The 14,228-nt window shown below is 39.1% G+C and overlaps 1 protein-coding gene across 1 annotated transcript in view; it reads left to right on the top strand.

The window, feature by feature from the left end:
- The window catches only part of KPNA5 (karyopherin subunit alpha 5), an 18,806-nt gene extending 4,578 nt beyond the window's left edge, over positions 1-14,228 (top strand). Inside the window, exons 5-14 of the mRNA XM_079971969.1 lie at positions 852-946; positions 2,284-2,415; positions 3,664-3,752; positions 4,006-4,105; positions 4,388-4,551; positions 5,804-5,882; positions 7,501-7,626; positions 8,501-8,628; positions 9,067-9,245; positions 10,662-14,228. Of these exons, the coding sequence (XP_079828095.1) occupies positions 852-946; positions 2,284-2,415; positions 3,664-3,752; positions 4,006-4,105; positions 4,388-4,551; positions 5,804-5,882; positions 7,501-7,626; positions 8,501-8,628; positions 9,067-9,245; positions 10,662-10,849 (1,280 nt within the window). The 3' untranslated portion in view covers positions 10,850-14,228. The remainder of the gene's footprint in view (positions 1-851; positions 947-2,283; positions 2,416-3,663; positions 3,753-4,005; positions 4,106-4,387; positions 4,552-5,803; positions 5,883-7,500; positions 7,627-8,500; positions 8,629-9,066; positions 9,246-10,661) is intronic.

The raw sequence follows: 14,228 nt of genomic DNA, 5'->3' as shown, positions 1-14,228 counted from the left end.
AAGGGGCAAAGGCACTCTGTGTTCAATTGCCATGATGCGCTCTGGCCAAAAGGGTGGGTTAAGCTTGAACCTCCTACCTTCCTTGTAGCTATTATGGAGGTTTATGCTTGGCTTAAAGGAAGCATCTGGTGGGCAGCTTTTGTCCCTTGAGCCAACTGAATTTCCAATGCTAGCTGCCAAAAATATATACATGCTTATATAAGCCTGTGCTGGTTTTTGGGATTTGTGGAAGCTGTGTGAGCGAGCGTGATTTTGAGACTTTCCCCCACCTTGCCAGACTAGCCATTGATCCAAGAAAGGATAGGACGAATGAATTGTGGCTAAGTTTACCAATTGCTATGAGCTACAAACCTCCTGTGTTTAGTGGCACTATTAATATTAGAGTTGGAGGAGCAAAGAAAGGAGAAGAACTTATGGGCTTCTCGGACACATATGTCTCATAACTAGAAAACTGGACAAGCAGCAGCTTTGGTCAAATCCAGCTGGCCCCTTCATGTTTTAACTGTTTGCATCTGTGCTCACTCACTGAGGTTATACAATTATACACAGTACATGATTGGTCATCTTCCAGCTGATTTATCGTTTAATCAACTAGATTTTCTTGGTTAGCTTATTTTCCTTTGCTGACTTGGCAAAACATAGATCTGTTATATTTTTACTTTACCCTATCTCCAGGGAGATCTTAGCAACATTTTAACTTTATTATATCCCTATGAGTAACAGAGACAGTTATTTGGAATTCTTCATCCAAACCCAGCAGCCTAGCAGCTATATCTGCTGCTTACCTGTTTCCTTGGCTGAACTTTGGCCTAACATTTGTTTTAATCAGTCTAATTAACCTTTATTTTCAGAACCTAATCCTCCAATAGATGAAGTCATACAAAAACCAGGAGTTGTGCAGAGATTTGTGAAATTTCTAGAAAAGAATGACAATTGCACTCTTCAGGTGAGTTCACTTAATAATATACGTGCTAAGGCATTAGGAAAATGTCAACATTTGAAGAATTCAGATCCTTCTGCTGGGAGATGGTGGTTTTTTTTCCTCTGAGACGTACCAGACATGAAGAGACAAATACACACACACAATAAAAAATACAAATTAAAGGTAGCCATATTGACTTTCCTTGTAATTTTGTCTTTGGGTAGAGCCTGAAGGGCTTTTATTCCATTGTAGCATCCTACATTTGAAATTTCCTGCCTCTGGAGGTGCAACAAGTGCTTACAGTGGCTCAGTTTTGGTGCCAGTTGAAAGTGTGCCTGTTTTGTTTGGCTTTTGGGTCTCCATAAGCTGCATGGTTGACTTTTTTTCTGTAGTCATGAGGTTGTATGATAAGGTTTTCTCCCGCTGTATTGCTTTTCTCTGTGTTGAATATGTTTGTGGGTCTTAAATGTATATGTTAACTTGATTTCTCAAATTTAATGTTACATTGTGTCAACTGCCCTGGGATTATTATTTTTTTTAAAAAAAATGAAGAGCTGTATGGTATATAAAACAAATAATAATAAAGGAGGCAGCACCTGGCCTGATGCAGTCGTGCAACGAGCAATAGTGCTGCATTAGAGATCAGGAAATAAGGATTTGAATTCTGCTTTTTGCACATGCTTCTAATCCTCTCCTCTGTATTAGGGAGGGATACTGGTTGTGGGAGAGAGATTGCGATCTGTGCCCCGGTACATCTACGAGGCAGCTTTGCAGAATACTTCCATTGAGAGATATCCCAATGTTTCATTGCAAACATGTCAAAACATACATACACAAACACTGTAAAGTGGTATGTAAGTGGCGGCAACATTGGACTGGACCTCTGGCTGCTCATGCAGCTGCCATGGTCTTTCTTTGCTTCTTCCACAGAGCCTACTTGTGAAATAATTTTATTCTATTACATCTGCCTCCCACCATTCGGGAAAGGGTATCCACATATATCAGTATCATTTTAACAATCCTGTGAGGCTGAGAGAAAGTGATTTGCCCAAGACTAGCAGTGGGAGATTCGTGGCTGAGCAGGAATTTCAACCCATATTTCTCCAACATTACTTATTTTCAATAATATACTTTCAAAATAAAATGTTGGCTTATTTCATCACAAGAAATGGAAAATGTGGTTACAGAGTGTATTTTGTACCTAGGAAATAAAATGGAGAGAGGGCTGCTGTACTCCGGTTTTGCTTGCTGAATTTCCAAGGGCATCTAGTTGGCCACTGTCGTGAGCAGGCTATTCCTATGTTCTTAATCTTAATCCACATTTTATAGTTTTTTTATTTAACTGTATTTTTGTCTTTTAGTTTGAAGCAGCATGGGCTCTTACAAATATAGCATCTGGGACATTTCTGCACACCAAAGTGGTAATCGAGACTGGAGCTGTCCCAATTTTTATCAAGTTGCTGAACTCTGAACATGAAGATGTCCAGGAACAGGTAACTTCTGTGGTTTTTTATCACTTAAATTAGAAAACAATAGTAGTAAAGTGTTGGGCTTCAACGAACCTCAGGAGACAGGACCATGCAAACTTGGAAATGAGGCCCAGCGCCAACACATTGATCTAGTTTCGAAGTAATGTTAAACTGTGGCTTAGTGTTAATTTCCTGAGCCTGAGGCTTGTTCACAGAGTTTTGCTTAATGGGTTGATAGAAGCTGGGATTGTGGTTAAGGTTTCTCACCCTTAACCATGATCTGCAGCCGAGGTTGGTTCTGTGGTTACAAATCTTACTTAACCACAGCCTCTCGTGCAGAAATGAATTGTTTCAGGCAAAACAAATTTGTCTCTGCCTGATAGAGGAGACTTTTATGGAGCTTTGAGGAACGCGGGTGGTGCTATGGGTTAAACCACAGAGCCTAGGACTTGCCGATCAGAAGGTTGGCGGTTCAAATCCCACGATGGGGTGAGCTCCCGTTGCTCGGTCCCTTCTCCTGCCAACCTAGCAGTTCGAAAGTGCGTCAAAGTGCAAGTAGATAAATAGGTACCACTCCAGCGGGAAGGTAAACGGCGTTTACGTGCGCTGCTCTGGTTTGCCAGAAGCAGCTTCATCATGCTGGCCACATAACCCGGAAGCTGTACGCCGGCTCCCTCAGCCAATAAAGCGAGATGAGCGCTGCAACCCCAGAGTCGGCCACAACTGGACCTAATGGTCAGGGGTCCCTTTACCTTTACCTATGGAGCTTTAGCCACTCTCCATTGATAGTTGTCTCCAGTAAAATAGGCACATGTTGAACCACTTGAATAGCCCCTGGGATGCAATGTAGGTACCTGGACAATGCTGCCTATTATGAGATTTCCATTCCCTTGGCAAGCTAGTTATCCATGGTCATTATAAGCTTCTGATACATTCATTCTTTCAGTGACTGCTCCTTTGCTATTGGGATTGTGTTTGGTGCTGGCATATAGGTGCCGTTGTTGTGCTGGGACTGAACAGCCTGATTTATTATATTCTGTTGCAACTTTACAACAGATTAAGCTGCAGAGGTAAACTCAGGGTGGCGCTTTCCATTTTTTTATTGTAATAAGCTTAATTTAGGTCATAGCTTCTTGTCATATGTTCTTGAGTTTTATTTTATTTTATTTTTTAAAAATGCTAATTCTGTAATGTGAAGACAGCAGTGTACAAGAGTTGCAGTTAAATATTTTTTAAAATGTATTAATATTAATTTAACCCTTTGTTTCTAAGGCAGTGTGGGCTCTTGGTAATATTGCTGGCGACAATGCAGAATGTAGAGATTACGTGCTAAGCTGTGGAATACTTCCCCCTCTCTTACAGTAAGTACTGATAATCTCTGGCAATAAATATTAATTTTACACATGTTTAAACATTGGAAATAGCTAGGCTTAATTTCAGGTTTTAAAAGGTTAGCTTGAAAACTGTTATGAATAATTAAGGCTGTAATCCCATGCACATCTTCCTGTACAACCCATTGAACTCAGTGGCACTTACTGCTGAGCACACATGATTGTGCTATTATGTAATTTAGATGCTGTATTCTATTTCAAATTTGTTTGTTTTTCTTGACAGACTGCTAACACATTCAAACAGACTTACGACGACTAGAAATGCAGTCTGGGCACTTTCAAACCTCTGTAGGGGCAAGAACCCACCTCCTGATTTCAGCAAGGTAGAGTCCAATTTCTACTCTGTGAGGTGCTATAATGGTCAAAAGCATAAATTGCTTTAAAACAGTGTATTTCCTCATGCAAAGTCAATACAAACCAATCTTTCTTCAGTCTTAATTGGTGGGTCAATTTTTAGTCAGACTGTTTTGTTGTGGAATGAACTGAACTAATACCAAAGGAAGGGTTTCAGCTCTTTATAAAACTGCTTGCAACAGATATGAAATTTCTAAAAAGAGGACATTTCTGATAACGTGCATTTTCTTCTTCTTTTTACACTCCTGAAGGTTCGTCTTTGCTTAGGTGTTTTGTCAAGACTGTTGTTTAGCAGCGACCCAGATGTATTAGCAGATGCTTGCTGGGCCCTCTCTTACCTATCCGATGGACCAAACGATAAAATCCAAGCAGTTATTGACTCTGGAGTCTGCCGAAGATTAGTAGAACTTCTGATGTAAGTCCCTTTTTAATAGAAGAATTACGATACTAGGAATCTGCAGCCAAAGATATCAACAGTTGTGTTCTCAAACCAATGTGTCAAAAGTAATGTAGTCTTTTTGAACCCCACTGTAACACAACAGTTTTCCCTCTGTCCTTAGGACCTTTATGATTCCCTCACCCACCCAATACATCTGCAGTGATTGTCACAGCACCAACCTTTCCTCCTCTGCATTATCTTAAATATTCTGTGGCACATTTGAAACTCTGCCAGATGCTAAGAAAGAAACTTGTAAAGTGTAGGTATTTGAGAGGCATATAACCAGTCCAGTTTATTTTTATCTATTAGCAAAAATTGGATTTACGTTGTACAATATAAGCAATAGGACCTGAAGCAAAATGCTGCAGTGTGGAGGGCTATTTCCCCCCTTTCTAAGGTATACCATGTCTTCCCCCTCCACAAACAGTCAGCATTCTGTGTCCCCTAAGTATGCTTAATCCTCATTCAGCTTTTTTTGTGGATTTTCCAGCTTTATTCCCTCTCCCCCCCCACCCCGCAAAAAGTGTTCTTCTGTACTTCTACATACTTTGGAGTTCCCTGCCAGCCTGTTAACCCTTCACCCTTGTGTGTAGATAGTACTGTCTTGGCTATGGAAGAAATAGCACTGAATGAGTTTGTTATTTGTATGTACAAGTGGGACCTGAAAGGAACTGTTGCAGTGGGAACTCCTTCTGTGCCAGCCATGCAGACTGGATACTCCATTCCATTCCCCCTTCCTCCTGGTTTTCTCTTTCTCTCCTAACAGATCTTCAACATGTTTTCCATCCCACCTCCCCAGTAAATCCTGGGGTTCCCCCAAACATATCAGAACCTTTACCTCTTCTGGGCTAAAGAGCTGTCATAACTCAACATCGGAATTTAGTATAAAAATTGATAATAAGCCATAATCCAGACAGCTGCTGGTTTAGCTCATGTGTTCAGTCTTCCATTCTTGTCTGTGTCTGAGACTTGCATGCTGTGACATCTCCAAACAAATAACCGTATTTTTCCATGTGTAAGACGCACCCATGTATAAGACACCCCCTATTTTGGGGGACTACAAATTAAGAAAACACCCCTCAGCACTACCCGTGTATAAGGCGAGCCCCAATTTTAAACCAATTTTTTTGGTAAAAAAAACCCTAGTCTTATACACAGAAAAATACGGTAATCTATTTTAGGGTCTGAGAATAATTTAACCTGCTCTATGCACTTTTGTTTTCTCCAGGCACAATGACTACAAAGTGGTATCGCCTGCATTAAGAGCAGTAGGAAATATTGTTACGGGTGATGATATTCAAACACAGGTCAGTGGAGCTTTTTGAAAAACTTCAGTGACAATGTGTAATGGCTTAACTTTGTTTTTTGGGGGGGCGGTTTCAAGAGATTGCAACAGGATACTTTGTTAATATTTTGCAATGGATATAGATGGTGCAGATTGAACAGATGGAATGTTATCCAGACTTATGTATAGTCTAGGGGAAATCTGCCTGTCTTGCAGAAGAACTGCCCTTAAACTATCAAAAAGCCATATTCTTTGCAGCAACTGACATTATTTCACTGAAATGTGTATTTTCTTGCTTCACTAAGTTAGAAACTAAAGAATAGCAATAATTAATAGTAATGCAGTTATATGCTAAAGTTACTGTGGCTGAGGTCAGACTTTTGTCATTCTGAATGTTTTAAAGCAGGGCATCATAAAAAGCAGACCTTGGTGGTTTTATAGCAAAGTACAAATTAAGAAGGTGTTGGCACCTGAACAAGTGTACAAGATTATTAAACATAATTATGGTGCATGCTATAGCTTGGCCTGCTCCTCACCTCTCCACAGTCATACCTTTTTGAATCTTGAACACCATTTTTAAAACAATCTTCTTTTGTAAGGTGCCCAGTCTGTAATCAACCCCCTCCAAAAAAAAAAAAATTCAATTACATAGTCTGATTTTCTAGCACTTTGTAATTGCCCTCGGAATATAAAATTCCCACTTTCTCATATTTCTGCTTACATTTTGAATTGAAACTGGAGGCGACTTTTGACAAGTGGAAGATGTCTTCTGTTCACCAGAGGGCTGTTGTGTAATTTTCCACACTCATACAAGGAAAGCAAAACTAAATCCCAGGGTGATGATGCTCTTGTGTAACTGGAAGCATGAGAATGGCTATAGAACAGGGATGGAGAATCTCAGGCCTTGAGGCTTACAAGTGACCTGCTAGACCTTTCTGTCTGGCCCCAATGCTTCCCCAGGCCACACACACCCTTTCCTTCCTCTGTTGTCTCACTGCAGTGCACCCTTGAACTGTGACAATGCTGCTTGCTTGGCTGAATGGAAAGATGTAGGTGTGCGTGGAAGCCTCTGGCTTTTACATGGCAGTAATGTAGCCTACTTGACAAAGGTAAAATAAAAGTCACACCTGTTGATCTCCACACTTTCGTTTCTGGCCTCCCAGAAAGTTGCCCACAGGAGACTATGACCCTCAAACTGTAAAGCATTCCCCATCCCTGCCGTACAGCTTACCTGTTACAGCATTGTGCAAATTCTTATAGTGCTGGTGGAGAAGGGCTGCGAATTTATAATTCTTTTTCTGACAGTTAGATCCAACTCTTTGAATTTAGGTAGCAATGAGATTCTGTCAGATTTTCTGTTAGAGCTAAAACTCCCATTCTGTTTTTGTGCACCATTTCCGCTGTATTGCCTCTTGTGACTTTATTGGGATCTTAAATAGAACATTTTTTTCAAAAACATGTGATCGTAACTTATTCTGTAAATATACTGCATATGCCATTATAGTATTTAAAAATAACTCTGCAGTTGTAACTATACCTGTGACTATTTATTTCAACCATATGGGCTGTGTTTGGATATATGGACTACATTTGATTATACACTGCTTAGGCAGAACTTTTCATCTTTCAAATTATTTTAGGTAATTCTAAATTGCTCTGCATTACCCTGTCTCTTACATTTGCTGAGTAGTCCCAAGGAATCTATACGGAAAGAAGCTTGCTGGACAGTTTCTAATATTACTGCAGGAAACAGAGGCCAAATTCAGGTAATATATTTGGGTCTTTCTGACAGTGCTGACATAGCAGTGGACCATGTCATATTTGCCTTTACTTAACTACTTCTCCATTTGTTCCTGATGCAAATCTTTGTATCTTCCACATGCTGAATTATGCTGAATAGCTGGGATATATACCCCAGAACGTAGACTGAATATCTTAACAAACACTGCATCATAGCAAAAGAATGTGCTCATGATTGCCTTTAAATCAGGGGTGGCAAACCTTCTGAGATAGGAGAGGCTCCTATATGGGTATCTCTCTCTCTCTCTCTCTCTCTCTCTCTCTCTCTCTGTGTGTGTGTGTGTGTGTGTGTGTGTGTAGAGCCCTTGTAGGGGTTGGCAGTCTTCAGTAAGGCCCTCAGCCTGAAAAAAGATTAACCTCAAACGGTCATCTTGGCATAGCTCCAGTTCACGTCCTCATCTTTGTGAGAAGGGTTGATACTGCTACTCCAACTTGGGGCCAGTTTTCAAAGTCAGTTGTCTGTTAGATAAAAATGACAGCGGATAACATCCAGTTCACTGCTTGTCAAACAAACAGGAGTATTCTTGGGTAAGATACAATTTGCCAATTTCTCCAAAGAAACTAAAATTCCCATGGCATATTATCTGAATGAGATTTGTGTAAAGGCCATTCTGAACTTGCCAGTGTTCTGGGAAAAGTAAGCAAAGTGTTATGGACAACTTGCTAAGCATAAATTGCCAATTTTTCATAAAGTCCCTGGGGTCATTTTCTTTTTCCAGAAAAATTATCACTGTGTCTTTTCAAGGAATGCATTTAAAATGTACTTTTCAGTTAAGTTCACTGGTTAGTTTATCGACTTTAAGTTATACTTCAGTGTTCCACTATTCCTTTTTCTCCTAGGCTGTTATAGATGCAAATATATTTCCAGTATTGATTGAAATTCTTCAGAAAGCTGAATTTCGCACTATAAAAGAAGCAGCATGGGCCATCACTAATGCAACATCAGGAGGGACTCCTGAACAGATTAGGTAATGGATTGCAATTGATTCATAGGTGATGGGAGTGGATATTTTGACTTTCCCCCGATCATTTTCTAAACTATTGTATGATGCCATGAATACTTTTCTGTGTTTCTAGTACTTGAAATTATAATTTATTTCGATTTATGCAGAAAGGAGAGCTAAAATCAACATGGCTTTCATTGTAGAAGTATAGCTAATTGATATAATATGTGTATGTGTGCTTGTGCATGGGTGTGTGGGTGTGTATATTTCATGTATTAAAATGTGTGTGTACATACACAGGAATATGCTCTAAAAAGTCAAGTGTGTCCTCTATGTTGTTTGTGAAAGTGTCTTCATGCATCTATCCTGGGACAGTGTTGCATCAAATAAGTACTGATCCAAGCCTCTTTGCTCTTTCTGGTTTTTTGTTTGTTTGTTTGTTTTTTACCTACTGTACCAAAGTTATTTGGTGGCTTTAGGCTGTACCAAGCCTCTCTGTGATCTTCTGACTGTGATGGATTCTAAAATAGTTCAGGTGGCACTGAACGGACTTGAAAACATTCTGCGACATGGAGAGCAAGAATCTAAACAAAATGGGATTGGGGTTAATCCTTACTGTGCCCGTATAGAGGAAGCGTACGGTAAGAAATTGTGGTGTGAATGCTGCAAGCCTATTACCAGTATAAAATAATTCCACTGAATAGTTGGGTTACTGTTGTTCTGCTGAAATCTTTGTTTAGAAATTAGAGCAGCAGCCCTATGCAGTTTTATCTGAGACTGTTCCCCATTTAACACCGAGACATAGTCCTGAGTAAACATGCATAGGAGTGGGCAAGAGGACTCTGATTTCTGTAGTGAAGGCAGGTCCCACACGTTGGCCAGAAGTGTATTTTATATAAATGAAGAAAATTTCTGAAGTTATTTAAGTAAGCAAGCAGTAAGCAGTAGAATTGAGCTAGTGAGCAATAGAATCACAGGCAGAACCAAATCTTCCAAATTTGGAATCATTCGTAATATTACATGTCCCAACGTAATCTACCCTTCTTTATAAATCTTTGGGAGAGGATTGCAAATTTCTTAACAAGGCCCTGAAGGGAGTTCTTGTATATTTGAGCTCGCTGTTAAAAAGATGTAACAACTGAAGGTCATTAATCTTGGCTGGCTTTTCTGCCAAAGCCAGTTGTGGTTGCTAAGGCCTATTTTATCCCAGCGCATGCTAGTGCTCCATCTGCTTTTCCTGTAGGTTGCTTGCTGGTTTGGCTGCTCCAGGGCAAGGTGTGCTAGTGCATCAACTTGGAGCAACCTGGGAAGCAGCCCATCAGCCTTCCCAGCAGGAAGATTGGCATGGAGTCTGCTGGCCTGGCAGGTGTATAACCAAGGCACTAAGCAGATGGGCAGGCAAAGAACCCCAGGCTTTCCTCTCCTGTCTTCGAGCTGGAAAGAGGTGGAGAATACCCAGGCAGCTCTGTGGTTGGTCGGCAGGCTAGTTGCTTCTCACACTGGCCAGAGAGCAGCAGTGATGTACAAAAATATGGAAGCCTGATTATAATGCACTGAGTGCAGTAACATTTCAAACTGAGGATTTTGTTTAGTGGGTTATGCTGTGTTAGTCATACTCTAGAGTAGACCCATTGAGATTGAAGGCTTTGAGGGCTCCACTCTGAGTATGATTTCATTGGATATCATCCACTGGGTGTAACTGTACATTGTTTTCTCTATGTAAGCAACCACTGATCTGTGTATTTCTCACTTCTTGTCTACTAGGTAGATATTTGAAGAGAAATACTATTTTGAATGTAGGGGGCATGCATGCTGCCTGCAGTCTGTAACAAGCACATTTCGAGTAGTCCGTCTAAATTAGTGAGATTATTTTGGAGTAACTCTATTGTAGATTGAAGCCTTAGGTTCAGTAAATATTACAGATGCATTTAGAATTTAGTGTTTCCTCTTTGCCGCCTACTCACATGATCCTCACGTATTATGGCCAGTTTATTTAGCTGTTTAAGAAAGTATGTACATCTTAAACCACATGTGCGCTCTCGCTCTCTCAAATTTAGGACTAGATAAAATTGAAATTCTTCAAAGTCATGAAAACCAGGAGATCTACCAAAAAGCTTTTGATCTTATTGAACATTACTTTGGTGTGGAAGAAGAGGATGCCAATATTGTACCACCAGTGGATGAAAATGAACAGCAGTTTTTGTTCCAGCAGCAGGAAGCTCCAATGGAGGGATTCCAGTTGTAACCATTCAGTTTAAAGCAAAATCAGTAGCTTATCATGGTAGCCTCCATTTGTGGGCCAAAGACAGGAAAGGTGGAAATGTTTTGCTGGAGACGGATGAAGAAGCAAACTCATGCGTTTATGTGTTTTTGTGTCAGACACAAGTATTGGTTCATTCTTTTTTATATGTGTATGTTTCCATTGTCTTACGTGCAGAAAAACCGACTAATCACAACTGAAAGTTTAGAATAAGGCTTGAATAGTGACCTCAGTAAGACATTGGAAACTGATGCTGAGTTTTCAAGCAGTTGTTAAAAGGCAAAATGGCGCATAAACAGCTGTTGATATTTTAAATTTTGGCTGTAGGGTTCACGTGCCCATTCTACACTAAATCTACCTCTTTGCGTTGGAGCAAGAAAGATGTTTCAGAACTGACGTATATATGAGCTCCTAGTAAAAGCTAAGCTTAAAATGTGAACATTATTTATTTAAATAGTGGGAAATATAGTTTTATGTGTGATACTTTGTGATAAACTGATGAAATATATTTATATTTAAAAGCATAACACTTACTGGGGTGCACTGCTGGTTACATGACATAACCTTACAATGTAGGGAAAAAATGGTTTTTCTGCTATGTGAAAAGGGATGGTAGCTTTGTAATTTATATAGCCCTTACCTAGCCATGTCAGCAAAATTCCCTCTTCCTCTTATTTCTTCAGTGGTATTGCAAATAGGTTTGCCAAGTGTTCAGCTGGCTCCTTCAACAGCAGCTAGATGGGCAGTGGGATAATGTTTGCCTCCATGCTGTGAAATGTATTACCTGCTGATTTTTGTGCATCAAGTTGCTGTTAAAAGGCATGAGAGCAGGCTAGGCTGTTTTTGGTCAGTTGGCAACCTGATTACAAAATGGTTAAAAATTAGTTTGCCTTGCAATGACCTCTGTGTTCTTGTGAGGATGAGGGAAGGTTTCTCTGTATAGAAGACTCCATGTTGTAACTTAAATGCTACCAAAGTGTGTGAAACTGCAATATTCTCTTTTCTTGAAACAATGATTACATGCTTTATTTACACACAGTCCATGTATTACATTGACCCAAATACACTAATGCATCTCATACGACTTCTTCGGGAAGTTTTTTTTAAAAAAAAACCAACAACAACAGACCGGTCAGAGTATTTCCGGTTTGCAGCAGTGCTATATTGGGAGAACATATTTTTCAGTTAATTGAAATAAAGATCGGTTTCACTGTAAATATGATAGTAGGTGTTTTGAGTATGCAAATTTCTCTGACAATTTATGCAAAGTGTTTAAATGATATGATGCCAGGCAATTTAAAAAATAACCTAAATTCAGACCCAGAGACCATTTTGTCGCTAGCTTTGAATCCACATGGGTGGTTATTTATTTATTTATTTATTTGGTAGCACAATTAAAGGACTCCGATTAATTTTGCTTACCACAAATGTATTGATCTGCGTGACGTATATAAAACAACTTGTATATAATTGCAGTTGATTGCCTTTTTTCATAGTATTGTGTAATGTTAAACAAAAGCAAAAATAGATGCACTCCAAAATCTAAGGGAGCTCTTTATATTGTACCTGCAAACAAATCCATATGTTAAAAGTTTAAATCTTGATCTTTCCGTCTTTTGTTCCAGTCCTATGAGCGTGATCAGTGCAAGGACCTGCCATAGCCAGGCTGGGTTTAGACAAAGCAGCTGTGTTGCTTATGCATCTTGCATAGCTGTTGAAAAATTATCCTTCAGTGGCAGATGCGTATTGTGAGGAATTTCTGTGTGAAGCAGCTCAGAGTACCGGTCGGCTCTTAGACACTTCAGTATCTCACATACATCTTGCTCCATCCCCTGGGAGACTTTTGCTCTCCATAGTTGTGAGACCTGGAAATGCAGTAACAGATACATGCCTAGCCTTCTGTGATGCGCACAGGTCTCTGTAGCCAGGTTCACAAAGGCATTGTAGCAGCAATGTCCACTTCTAAAGGGTTATGGAGTTGATGTTTGCCAGTGGAGGTGCTGTAATATTAATAGCTGTAGCTTATGTAAAGATAGTGAGGTACAACTAGGGGGAAAATGCAGGAATGCTTGCTGGAAATCAAATGTATCGTGGGGAGAAGAATTGTGCAGCTAGCTATGAATTCTGTTTGTAGCTTTGAACAGGTAACACTTGATATAAGGGTGAATTTGTCCCCTTTTTTAATAGTTTTAATTGGAAATGTTGGTCCTGAGTGTCTTATATCATTCATTCCAAATATAGGTTAATGAAAGTGGTCAGTAAAAAAGATAAATTTATCAGAATTGCTCTAGTATGTTAAATAAATGTTCAGGGTTGACAGGGTATCCCATTGTTTTGCTATATTACAAAAATTGCCAGTTGTGCCTGCTCTTAATTGGAGAATTCAGTAGATACTATCATCAAAACATTTACATCTGAGCCAAACTCAAGACTTTATACAAACTGTAGAAGAAATAGACATATTAGAGAAAAATGAATTTAATGTGTAATTTGGAAGTATGTCTCTTTGAGTCTAGTCTATAACATGAATTTGGAAACTTCCGAGAATCATTGCTGAAGCTGTACGATTTTATATGGTTAATTTGGATCTTTTAAATACCAGTATTTGATTTGACTTCAAAATCACTCTTATGCATGAAACTGAGAAGTCTTGATGCTTAATAGAGGGATGTTGGAGGTGAAACCTTTTATCAAAACATGTGTGAGTGGCAACTGTAGTCTCCTGGATTTAGTAGTCAATCCAAAATGGTTTGGGGTTTTTGAATTTGTATAATTAAACCATTCTGGTGTTTCCCTGGTGCAGGTTGTGTGATTCTCACATGACCTCAGTCTATGCAACCATGCCAAGTATTTATTTCAGATACAAAACCATATCTGAGTTTTGTTTTATGTTTGGGTCCCTGCACTTTTATCATTGAATAATTTACTCATTTTGCTATTACATTTATAGTATTGCCTTTTTAAAAGTGTGGTAAAGAAATAATGGGCGTTCATTCAATGATTGGTTTACATTTAGAAAATGATTATTAGTTGGATTGTTTAACAGAAAATAATTATTACTTTTACATTGGATTCCAGATTGATTTATTTGCTTGAACCTTATTAACTTATTAACCTGCAGATTTATTTGAAAAAATACAGATTATGAAACTGCTACAAAGATTCACATCTCCAATAAGAGTTGCCCTTGGTCATTATTGTTACTGTGTTTTTGAACATTCATTTGTAATTTGATTGATACTGCATCTTTGAAGACACACTAGAGGCTGAATAAACTTACAAATAAGAACAGTATGCAATATTAGGGAATGTTACTACTATAAATGCTACAATACAAAACTAATAAAGGTATTTTGCAAAGGCA

Source organism: Podarcis cretensis (genome assembly GCF_951804945.1).
Source record: "Podarcis cretensis genome assembly, chromosome: 3".
Classification (NCBI taxonomy): Eukaryota; Metazoa; Chordata; class Lepidosauria; order Squamata; family Lacertidae; genus Podarcis; species Podarcis cretensis.
Note: the sequence above shows the minus strand (reverse complement) of the source record. Positions and strands in the feature narration are given on the sequence as shown.